The 12583-nt window shown below is 45.9% G+C and overlaps 1 protein-coding gene across 3 annotated transcripts in view; it reads left to right on the top strand.

Moving 5' to 3' along the window:
- Positions 1 to 12583, top strand: part of DIP2B (disco interacting protein 2 homolog B) — a 61309-nt gene that overhangs the window by 24395 nt on the left and 24331 nt on the right. For 2 of the 3 annotated variants that reach the window (XM_039705842.1, XM_039705843.1), the window contains exons 2-6: positions 2050 to 2121; positions 6504 to 6647; positions 6917 to 7042; positions 9317 to 9529; positions 11779 to 11922. In XM_039705842.1, the coding sequence (XP_039561776.1) occupies positions 2050 to 2121; positions 6504 to 6647; positions 6917 to 7042; positions 9317 to 9529; positions 11779 to 11922 (699 nt within the window). The remainder of the gene's footprint in view (positions 1 to 2049; positions 2122 to 6503; positions 6648 to 6916; positions 7043 to 9316; positions 9530 to 11778; positions 11923 to 12583) is intronic. The other variant, XM_039705844.1, reaches the window with a different exon arrangement.

Here is a 12583-nt window from a genome sequence, read left to right as displayed (position 1 = left end):
ACGTGGTCCTTGGGCACACAGGAGCTCAGGTGGATGTGTCCCTCTCCCTGCACGTACCTGTGCAGTGGTGAGTGTCACCTGAGCTCTGCACTGCAACCAGGCACTGAAATTACTGCTTTGCTTGGCATTTCAGTGCCTTGTGGACATTCTCCTTTCCAGCTGCTGGATTTGTTTGGACTTGTTGGGCCATGACTCAAACGTAATGTTGGAGGAGTGAGATAAAATTCTGTGTGCAGATGCACACCCTGCCCTGAGCAGCACGAGTCAGAGAAGGATGGAATCATGGAATAGTTTGGGTTGGAACAGACCTTAAAGCTCATCCTGTTCCACCCCCTGCCATGGGGGTGAATTTCCACTCCCAGGTTGCTCCAAGCCCTGCCAGCCTGGCCTTGGACACTTGCAGAGATTGGGCAGCCCCAGCTTCTCTGGGCACCCTGTGCCAGGGCCTCAGCACCCTCACAGGGAGGAGTTTCTCCCAGTATCTTATCTAAAACTCTGTAAATCTGAAGCCACTGAGTCCCACTCCATCTCTGGAAGTCCTGGTCTCAGTGTTTGAAGTGCCACTGATGTTTGAGTGCCCAGCCCTGAGGAGTGGAGTCCATTCCCTTTCCAGGCATTCCACAAATCACCTTTGGAACCAAACTGGGCACTTAGCTGGAATGTTTTAGCAGTCACTGGTGGTTTTGGGAGGCCTGAAGCTTGTAATCCCTTTTTGTGGTGTGGAGGGGACTGGCAGGAGGATCCTGTTTGGGGCAAACCCTGCAGCCAGCGCTGCTCTGGGGCTGAGGCTGCTCCCTCTCCATTTAGGCTCACGGCAAAGAAAACATCCTGTTTGTGATCACTCACTTCTTGTCATCGTGTAACTGTGGCTTGATTTTAGCTTGATACCAAATAATTTTGTTTTCTTAGTGCTGTGTGTTTGATGGCTCCCCATCTCTGGGAGATGGGAGCTTGTGAGTGCCGGGCAGGCTACGAAGAGGCTTGAAACGCTGCAGGGCTGTTCTAATCCCTCCAAGGTTCCAGTCTTTCTTGTGGTTCTGATGTAATGTGAGAAATTAAAACAAAAGACAGCAGCCAGATGGTGCATCTCCAGGATCAGACAGATTAGTTTTTTAAAAGAGGGAAAAGTTTACAAATGCTTATTCTGGTCTCTAGAGTAATCACTCTAATAATAATCACTCCAGAGGGGATTCTGCCCCTCTGCTCTGCTCGTGTGACAGCCTACCTGGAGTCTTGTGTCCAGTTCTGGGGCCCCCACCATAGGAAGGATGTGGAGCTGTTGGAGCAAGTCCAGAGGAGGCCACAGAGTTGATTAAAAAGGGACTGGAGCACCTCCCTGATGGAGACAGGCTGGGAGAGTTGGGAACGTTCTGCATGGAGAAGAGAAAGCGGTGTGGAGACTCCACAGCACCTTCCAGGGTCTGACAGGGCTGCAGGGAAGCTGGAAAAGGACAATTCATCAGGAACTGCAGTGACAGGACAGGAGGAATGGGTTCAAACTGAAAGAGGGGAAGTTTAAGTTACATATATAGAAGAAATTCCTCCCTGTGAGGGTGGTGAGGCCCTGGATCATGTCCATCCTTGCCTCAGTTTTTGGAGATGCCCTAAGCAGCTGCTGGAGTGGACTCACTTTGTTTGCTGTTTGATTAGTTGAAGATGAGGCTCTGAGTTTGCACTTCCCCTTCACCCTTTTGGTTGGGAATTATCCCACTTTGTTCACATAAGCTGTTTTGTGGTTACAGAATATTTTCATGCGCTCCCAGTTTCCCTTTTTAGTTTTTCACTGCTTTGATATTCCAGTTAGATAGCTGCTGTGATCCACGTTATTGCATTTAAATAGTGGATAGTGTAGGTCTCTGATCCCAAGGGAAACTGCAGAAGTTCTGTAATATGGAGCTTTGAAATCTTAATGTGCTCGGATTTGTTGAGTTTCAGGTTTTCTTCTGCTGTGTTCAGGTGAAACCTTCATGGCACTGACAAAAAAAGCAAGCAGACCTCAAATTGCAAAATTCTGATGTGATTAAGTGAGGTTTCTTTGCTTGTTTTTAGGGGACATCACGCAGAAGGGGTATGAGAAGAAGAGAGCAAAGCTGCTGGCTCCGTATGTTCCACAAACCCAAGGTAGGTCCTTGATCTGGCTGGAATCACCTCCCACTCCCTTGGATCTTGGGAACTCAAGGGCTCTGGATCAGTCATGAAGGTCCTCAGGAACCATTCTGGAAACTTTCTCCAAAATATCTGTGCTGTGTCCTTCTTAATGCCTTGTTGGAAAAACATGAGGATTTTAATAATTTGTTGCTTTATGTTGCTAGAGTAGCTGAAGTCATGTCCTTTGGGTTCAATTGTTCCCTTTGGTTCAGAGATCCAGAGCAGCTCAGCTGGTTGTATGTGAGATAATTACATATAATTGTAAACTGAAGGACGTGGCTGAATGTGTGTCTAATCATTATTTTGGGGCTTACCCAGAGTAATTGTTACTGATATGCTGAGATGTTCAGCCATTAAAAACTGATGTGTCTGATTCTGATTTCGGGCAGTGACTGGCTATGACAGGGAGTCCTGAATGGACCTACTGGAATTTACTGAGCCTGGTCTACTGCCAAAAAAAAATTGATAAAGAGTAAAAGCACAAAGTGCATTTATTGCCCATCAACGCCACGGGACTGGAGGGAAATGACAGCAGCTCCCTTCAGGCACTTGATGGGGGAAAATAAAGTTGTCCTGTGGCAGCTTCCTGACTCTCCCACCCCAAAGCACTGCCCAGTTCCTGCTCTCCAGCTGGTTCACAGGTTGGATTTGGTTGTTTATTCATCTCAAGGTGGGGCTCTCTGAGATTGGGTTTTATACAGTGTATTCTGTCTGAGCCACGTGCTGAAGGGTGCAAGGCAAGCAAAAATGTAATTTAGCCTTCAAAATGGAGATTTTGTTACAAACAGCTCTCCAGGTGCTGAGGACTCCCTGGAGCAGGATGTGATGGAAATCTCAGAGACTTGGTTGCTGCCTATTTATGAAATCTATTTCTGTTACTTAAAGAAACCCAAAACTAATATACACATGACTAATCCCTCTTGATAAGTAGGTATTTGTTGAGCAGGTTTTACAGTCCTCAGGCTAGCATTTGTGCCAGTGGAGATCTCGAGCCTGAGGAGGAAATGGGGAATCCTTGGACACTTCAGGAACTCTTGGCAGCCCTGCTTTTGTCCCGAGTATTCTAAAGTCTGAAGATGATACAATCCTGGCCCCAACCCTGGCACTGTGCACATGTTTGATTTGTCTCAGAAAATGTTTAATTAGAAGGGGAAAAAAAGTGTTTGGCAAGACTGGGCTCTGCTCTGTTAATTGTGGGGCTTTGAGAGCTGCCAGTGGAGCTGAGGTTCAGGCAGAAGCCTGGGATGATGGAGGTCACCAATTAACCCAGAGGTTTGATTGCCCTTCCGGCCCAGCTCTGCAGCTTTTTATCCATCTCACACCCAGCTGCCCCAGTGTCTGGGAATCTCCTGTTGTAAAAACCCTGTGGAAGTCATGCGTGAGGGATTCAGAATCAGGTCGCCTTGGTAATGAGAAGAAAATTCATTTAGTCCACAACAACAACAACAACAACAAAATACTTGATGCTGGCATTTGTGCCATTTCTGTGGGCACTGGACTGGTGTTGGCTGATGGAGTGTCTGCATTTCATGGATGTGACATGAGAGGAAGGGAGGGAGGGTGGCATGTCAGGGCCTGTCAGCAGGATCATTGAGGAGATTCCTACTGCTTGATCTGTGCTCCATTCACATGGCCTCAGGAGTTAAAGCAGCACTGTTAATTACCTAAAGATGCATTTTTTCCTGGTGCAGTATCCATTAAGGTCCATCTAGCTGCTAACTCCTGAAAAGTCTCTGCAATCTGCAGATCCCGAGATCTGAAGTCCTTAATTCCAGGGAGTTCTCCAGGATGGGGGTCAGCAGCAGGCACAGCAAATGAAACCCATGGAGTTGGGCCAGGTGTCCCTGGGTCCTGGGAGTGTGTTCAGGCTGCCCTGGAAACCCTGGAGGCTCAAGCTGGTTATTTCCATGTTTTTATGGGTATGTAGCTTGAAAAAAAATAAAAATCTTCAAGGAATAGCCAGTCCAGCACCACTGCTCCATTCTGTTTGCAGACAGTGGAGTGGCAGGTTTGCAGCAGCTTCCTTGTGCATGTGGCACTTGCTCACCTTGTTATTCATGCAAACATTTATCCGTGTTGATCTTCTAATGGTTCAGTCTCTGAATCTCTAAATCGTTGGCCCTTCACCAAAACACAGGAATCACAAAGCAGTCAATTCTCATTAGAAACTAAAGACAGCCAACAAATCCATGGCATCCTTCAAAGCCAATCTAAAAGAGTTCATTTTTCATCTCTCTGTCATATTTGTCATGTTTCTGCCAGCAGAAAGTGCAGCTGTAGCAGGATTATTCTGAAGGGAGCACGAAATAAATCACCTGTCACCTGCCAGCCTTGGCTCACTTGTGCTGCTTTGTTGTGTAACCATCAGTGATTTCCACTCTTTCCTCCTCTGTGCCTGAACGCTTTGTGAGGCCACTGGAACATGTTATTATGTCAGAGCAAAATATTGAAACAAAGAGCTTGTTCTCTGTGTGTCATGTCACTCAGAGCCACCTCTGATCCCTTCCTGACTGGAATGTCATGTTTGCCCTGTGATGCCCTGCGGAGAGATGAGAGGCTTTTACAAGACTTACGAAAGAGAACTGAATATGAATTTAATAATTCATTCAAAATAGTGTTAAATCTGCTGCTGACATCTAGTGGGTGCCCTGAATTTGTAAATATTCAAGTGATCACAAAACATGAAGCTTTTCTGTTTGGTCTGTGAGGTCGTGTTGGTTTTGGATCAAAATAAAACCGGGCTGGGTTTGGGGAAGGCAAATAAATGCTACAAAGATGTTAAACTGGTTATCAATGGGATGTGTTCCAGAGTGGCAGGGAGGAACACCAGATGATGCTTTTGCATGTGGCTGAGCTGAGATTTTGAATTCATAATCTTGCTCTGGAGCCCAGGTCCTGTGCCTGAACCACAGAGATCTCTTTTCCTTTTCCATTCAGCTTTTTGTGCCACCTGCACGTTTGCACAGGGGATGAGTTGGTTTTGATAAGCAAATACAGGACTCTGACATGTGTTACTATATCCAAAACACACCAGTGGAAAGGGGGAATAATTTTTTGTCCCCCTAATGTGGTTTAAGGATTTCTGGCTAGAAGGAGATCTCCTCTTTAACTAGAAATAAAAGTTCTCAGTTTTTGGCATGGTATTTTAAAGAGTCATTAACAATCCACAATAAGTGGGTTGTTAGTTTGCTCTAACATTCAATAATATTCCAATAATCTTTTGCTCTTTGGGATATTAAAAGGGACAGGAGATGGATGAAGGAAGATGAGGAATTAAAAAAATGTCTTTCTACAAGAGAGATACTGAGGGGTTGGAATGTGTCCAGAGATGGGAACAGAGCTGGGGAAGGGGCTGGGGAACTGCTGAGGGAGTTGGGGGTCTCAGCCTGGGGAAAAGGAGGCTCAGGGGAGACCTTTTCACTCCACAACTCCCTGGCAGGAGGGTGGAGCCAGGTGGGGGTCAGGAGGATTGGGTTGGACATCAGGAGGAATTTTTCATGGAAAGGGTGGTCAGGAAGTGGAGCTGCCAGGGAGGTTTGGAGTGCCCATCCTGGAGGTGTCCAAGGAAGGGCTGCAGGTGGCACTCTGGGCTGGGGACAAGGTGGGGATGGAGCACACCCTGGACTCGGTGGTCTTGAGGCTTTTCCAGCCTGAAGAATTCTGCAATCCTGTGGAGATTCCTGCAGCTAGCTCAGGGGGATTTGCTGTTCTTGTGAGTCCCTGAGCTCAAAGCGTTCACCTCAAGTTGTTTACCTAAACCACACACCTCAAAAGTGGTGTAACTGGATTGGAAGCTCGGGATTTGTGGCTTCCTCTGCATTTCTCTGATCCTTTGGTAGTTGTGAGAACTCCAAAGGAGCACATACAGGTGACACAGTTGCTCTTGGTTTTGCATGACTCCAGGTGACAACCCGGAGGAAATTGCAGCTGGGTGACCTCTGGGTTTTAGTTTTCAAAACTTCCCTCTGACACACAGATTCATTTTAGAATTGAACCTCCTGTAGCAACAATTCCAAGTGTCTCTTGCTGAATTATGTAAAATTATACTGTTTATCAGATTATCTATTTTCCTTCCTGTTTTAACGGGAAAAACAAACTTTTCCTGGATGATAAAGCCACGCTCTGGACATGCTGAAAGCCAGAACCAGCTGGAGGTTTCACTGGGTTTGTGATTAATTGGAACAGCAAAGGCTCTTGCTGCTGGTTTATTATTGTTTTTTTTCCAGTCAATAACAAGCTGGTCACTGGGACACTGAGTGACAAACCAGGTTTGTGACATCCACAGCTCTGGCCTGGGAGAAGGGAAGAGTGTGGTCTAAAAAAGCTCCTTTTATTTCCCTCTCCCTGTTTTGCAGGGGTTGATCCAGCATTACAGAAGGAATCCAAACCTCAGATGCCCGCTCCATCTGCAGCTCCAGCCTCAGCATCATCCTCCTCATCCTCATCCAAATTCCACCGAGCTCGCTCAGGGGGAGCCAGAGATGAACGTTACCGATCTGGTAAGGGCAGGGACAAGAGTTCCCTGGATTCCTCCCCGTGGAACTTCACTTTTATTCACATTTTTTGGGGCCTGAAGGTGTCTTTGGATCACAGGCCCGGAGGAGTTGTTTTGCCTAACTAAAAAGTGAAGACAGTTAACTACACTTTACATGGAGAACTATGCACTGACGCAGTACAGGATGTAAAAAATAGAAAAAACGAAAATGTTAAAGCATTTAAAAGCATCCCCTTGGTGCTGTGCTGGTGCTGAGGCGCTTTCCTCTCGCAGACATCCACACGGAAGCAGTCCAGGCAGCTCTGGCCAAGCACAAGGAGCAGAAGATGGCCCTGCCCATGCCCACCAAGCGCCGCTCCACCTTCGTCCAGTCCCCAGCAGATGCCTGCACTCCCCCAGGTGAGGCTCTGTGGCATATAGGTAAAAAACTTATTTAAAACAAAATTTAAAATATTTATTTATTATTTTTATTTATTTTTAAATATTTATTTAATATTGTAAATTTATTTTAAAATATTTATTTAAAATAGATACATTTATTATCTGTATTGACTTAATTATTTCGTTATTATTTTATTATAAATAAAATATGGAATAATTATAAATATTATAATTACATTTCTGTACAATTATACGTTATGTATGATTTATAAAATTGTAACTTAAGCCCATTACTTCAGCTAAGTAAAACTAACAGCAAGGCTGTTAAGTTCTCAGGTAAAAAAATGATAGAAATCAATTTATGTAACAATCTACTCTTGTTAAAAAAAAAAAGCAGTTTACACCTATAAAGAAGGAAATTCTACCCATAAGAACCCTTAAACAAAATACGTAAACATCTGTGGAAAGCACAAGCCTTTACACATACACACACAAACACCTTCTAACATTAAATTGAGTAGCAAAAAAGTTACTAGTCAGTTAAAATCAAACACAATAACTTAAAAAACTATATAAAAATCGATTGTAACATTAAAAATTCAGCTTTTCTGCATAAAAACCCCCTAGAATCCTGTCTGTTTCCATTACAACAAGGCTGTGCTGGACTGTCCAGGGATGCACCTTCCAAAGCAGGGGGCTGCAGTGCTCCCTCCCAGTGTTGCAGCTCTTCAGGGAGTCTGTCAGTCCTCCCAGGGCTGGGAAGTGACCTCTCTTCCAGGAGTTCTTAAAGAACACGTGGGGGGATCCTTGGGATGTCCTGGATGTCCTTGCATGGTCCTTGTGGCTCCAGCCTTGGACCTCGGGTGGTCCTTGTGGGTCCAGCTCATGGTGTTCCATGGTTCAAACTGGCCAGAGCTGAGCAGGTCTGGACTGAGGCCACTTCTTCCTCTTTCTGATGGATAATTCACATCTTGATTTCATGAATGTTTAATGCTCAGCACACACGAGGAGGGTTTGCAGCCCTGTTTGTTTCTGGGCCAGGACCTCCGAGGGGTCTGGTGGGATTCCACGACCTGCAGGACTTCTCCCACCCGTGCCACGTGCTGCCTGCAGCAGAATCCCTGGTGACACAGTGTCTGTCACGATGCATGTGCAGCACAAGTCAGTAACCCTCTGTTTTCCAGCAGCTGGATGCACTGATGACAAAGGAGTCCGTGTGATTTTTGGCAGTGATTTCTATGTTGTGTCTCATTGTGCAGAAGCATCGCAGCCATTTGGATTGACAAAGTCATCCGAAATGTTATGAATCCACATCTCCTGGTGAATTCATAGCTCTGAAACTGCTCTGCTGGGCCACGTCACTCCTCCTCCTCCTCCTCCTTCTTCCTGTTTTATCACACTTCCTTTTTCCCTTCCTTTCTCCGGGGGGCTGATGCATGTTCCTGGTGTCTGCTTGGGTCTCAGCTCTGTGCTCACTTGTCCAGGACTGCAGCACATCCTGTGCTGGGGGAGTCACACCAGCACTCACAGCATGGCTGGAGTCAGGCCTTTGCCTCAGCTCCGAACTCCATTCCACTCTGGCAAGTGGGTAGAACATCATTTACTTTGATTTACCACTCCAGTGTAGGCAGAAAATCACTTTGAAGAACTAAATTTTAGACCAAAGCCACCCTTGTGTTTGTATTTAGCACTGTACAACTCAACCTCTCAAGAACTGAGTGCTTGCTTCATGGCAATTAAATAATTAGTTCACAGTTTTGGGACAGCTGAGGTATCTGTGCTCTGGGACACACAGGAAGCAGTTCCTTGCTGTAGATTTCTGTTTTGTTTTGGGGTTGGGCTTTTTGTTTGTTTTCTGCAATTGAAAGGGCCCCATTCAGATCCCCAGACAAAAGTGATTTCTGCTGTGGCCTTGGCACAGTTGTTTCCTGCATTTTCTTTGTTCCTGGGACTTTGCAGTTTGACAACGACCCTGACCCCTCACTTTCGAGTTCAGAATGACCAGAGTTAGGCAAAACAGCATCTGATATTATGGAATGTGAACAGAAAAGTAATGAGAGTTAAGTTCTAGGCTTGGAGACCCCAGGGGAAGGATGTTGTCTGAGGAGGTGAATCAAACAGGGGTGAGTGCCTTCCCACCAACAGTTCTGCTGCTTTAACCTCTGGTTTGGCCAATGTGGAAAACAGATCTTCCTGTGAAAGCCTGTGCTGTTGATATGTGATTGGAAAGAGCATGTTCAGTGCCATGTGCTTTTCCCTAAGCAGCTAGATTTTCTTTCTGCTTCCACACAGACACGTCTTCCGCCTCCGAGGACGAGGGCTCGCTCAGGCGCCAAGCTGCTCTCTCTGCTGCATTGCACCAGAGCTTACAGAATGCTGAGTCTTGGATCAACCGATCTGTTCAGGGGTCATCCACATCCTCATCAGCATCCTCTACACTTTCCCATGGAGAAGGCAAAGGGACCAGTGGGTCACTAGCTGATGTATTTGCCAATACTCGAATAGGTAGGAGCTGGCTACGAACAGAACAATCGCTTCGAGTTCAGACTGTGTTGATAAAGCTGGAGTTGTTGATAAAGCTGGAGTTGTTGGTAAAGCTGGAGTTGTCCCTTGCAGAAGGGAAATTCAGAGCAAGAGTTTAGCTGGTGTTGATGGAACTTGCTAGGATTGCTTGGAGTTGCGCCATCGTGCTGTTGTTTTCCTGAAGAATTTCAGAAGATTGAGGTGGTTGTAAAAGGGAGAGTGGGGAGCAGGAGCTTCTGGAAGCAGGGAAGACTCCAGGGACAGTGTGGACAGAGCAGGAGGCACAACTCTCTGTGTCCTGTGTTGCTTTATGTCTCCAGCTCTCGGGAGCTCCCATGGGTACAAAGCTGCCCAGTGCAAGTGGCATTTTCATCTGTGTCCTGACGAATCCCTTAGGGGTGTCTGTGCCTGTGGAGTGGGGAAATGCTGTCTTCAACATCCTCATTTTGCTCTGAGGCCCCGTGGTTTATTGTTTGCATTAGATCAGGAAAGAAAAAGAACCAAATGCAGCTGTGTGTGTGAACAAATGTCATTAAAAAACAGGGTGAGAGGAGTAAAGCTTTAGCCCAGCTCTTCATGGCTGTCTGAGGAATAACCAGAGCATCCAGGTACTGAGGAGATGGAGCAAAATCTACAGATCTGGATACCCCAGGCTCAGTTTTCTGAGGCTCTGAGGTGCTCCTTGCTGCTGATGCTTCTGTATGAAATGGCCAAGTTTGTTTTTGCTCTGTGTATGTTTGTCCTTTTTAGCTGCTGGTGAGGAAATTCCTGCACCATAGGACATTGTCTGTATTTCATGTGCTCTCTGCTTCTGCTTAACTGGGTTGGGGCAAGCAGTGCTTAGAAGTGCTGGTGATTTTATCTTTCACTTATTTATCCTTTTATTGCTGTTATTTTTGTTTGTTTATTTGCTGGGATGCAAATTGTTTCCTGAAATGGAAAACTGAGGAGATTGCCCATAAAATGTAGTCAATATAATTAATGTCTTTGAAGCAGAGAGGCTGTTTTTAATTGGAGCATGCAGAAGGCCACATTACCTTTTGCCATGAATTAAGGTAACACAGCTTTTTACTTCCAGAATATCTACTGTCTAATCTAATTAGTGTCTTATGCAAAATAGAAGCTTTAAATCTTTGTCAGGATTCTATTTGCCACATTCATCCCTTGTTAACACCTGGTTTAAATGAATAGAACTCTCACACACACAATTCTGTACATCTCTCTTTTGAGAGTAATAAAAAGTCCTGCAGATGTTTGGATTGTACAAATCCACATCCTTTGCAGTGATTTTAGAAGTTCAGTGCATGAGAAATATTCCTTGCCACCGTGTCTCCAAAGGGATGCAGAAATGAGGGTTTTTTTCTCTCCTTAGAAAAAGGGAAATCGACACAGAATCAATCACAAAACCCTGTCAGTGGGAATTATTTGGGATTTGACTTCAGACTATCTATAAACAACCCGTAGTTTCAGATTGTTGGGTTTTTCCTTTGTAAGCAACAGCTGCTGGTGCTGTTAAGCCAGACTAGAATATTCTTGCCCTATCAGATGACTGAACCTGCTGGGTTGTGTAAAGAAACCCCACATTAGCAAAAATCCCTTGTTTAAGAGACAGTTCACAGGAGAATTCCTGCAGGGTGCAGTTGCAGCCTTGGCTGAAAGGCAGGACAGTGTCTTGCAGCTTGAAGCAGAAGTAAGACCCAGCTCACACTATTCATTGGATTTATTCTGTGGCTGCTGGTCAAGCTCTGTGACCACCCAGCTGGAAGGGATTGAAACCCAACACAATTTTTGCTGATCTGCTTTGTCAAATTCCCACGTTTGTTTTCAAAAGCCCTCACTCACAAAAAAACCTAAATAGTAGAATTCTAGCAAGAGAGATCAGTGGATGTTTCAGAGCTCATGCAAATCTCAAACTTTGAAAAAAAAATATTTTTTTTACAGTACTGAATGTCAAGAGACTGAGCTTCAAGGTTAGAAACCAAGAACAGGAATTCTGTTTTGCTGAAGCACTTTCCTGACATGGACAAAACCTTGTGCCTTTGGTTTTTGGTTTCCAGAACAGTTCCTCTCCTAGAGCTGCTGAACCTTTAGGAATCAGTGTCTTTAGCATTAATGAGGGTTCCCATACCTCCAACCCATTCAATCCTTAGGATTACTGGGAACAGCTGACTGACACTTTGCTCGTTGGGGGATAATAAAAGGTGTATTTAGCAGCTTTCTTCTTTTTCTAGAAAGTTTCTCAGTCCCTCCAGATGTCACAGCAACTACCTCCACCCCGTCAGCGCGGCCGGCAGCCATCGACCTCCCTCCCTCTGGGATTGTGAAGGGGATGCACAAGGGATCCAACCGCTCCAGTCTCATGGACACTGCAGATGGTAGGGCACCCTCAGGGCACCCAGGAGCTGCAGCAGGCTCCAGAGAGGGCTTGAATCACATCATTTGTTCTCCCAGCTCTGGGTGATCTCAGAATTCACAGAAATGACCAGTTTGGGAGAGATCTCCAAGATCGTCGAGTCCAACCCAGCCCCAGCACCTCAGCTCAACCCTGGCACCCAGTGCCACGTCCAGGCTTTGTTAAACACATTCAGGGGTGGTGACTCCACCACCTCCCTGGGCAGGCCATTCCAGAGCCTTATCACTTTCTGTAAAAAACTTTTTCCTGATATTCAGCCTAAATTTCCCTTGGCGCAGCTGGAGGCTGTGTCCTCTGGTTCTGTCAGTGCTGCCTGGAGAAAGAGCCCAACCTCACCTGAGCACAGCCACCTTTCAGGGAGTCACAGAGAGTGACAAGGTCACCCCTGAGTTTCCTTTTCTCCAGGCTGAGCACCCCCAGCTCCCTCAGTTGTCCCTGAGTCGTTATCTCACTGAAGCTCTTCACAAAATCAGAATGGCTTTGGTGTTGGCATTAAGATCTTACTGTGCTGCAGGTGTGGTGTTGGCATCTGGGGGGAGTTTCTTCATGGACTGGGTGGTCAGGCTTTGGAAGTGCCCAGGGAGGTGGTGGAGCCCCAGATCCCTGGAGGTGAGTGGGAAGGA

Source organism: Passer montanus, unplaced genomic scaffold (assembly GCF_014805655.1).
Source record: "Passer montanus isolate IOZ18808 unplaced genomic scaffold, ASM1480565v1 scaffold187, whole genome shotgun sequence".
In the NCBI taxonomy this organism is placed as follows: domain Eukaryota; kingdom Metazoa; phylum Chordata; class Aves; order Passeriformes; family Passeridae; genus Passer; species Passer montanus.
This window is presented reverse-complemented; position numbering and strand designations above follow the sequence as displayed.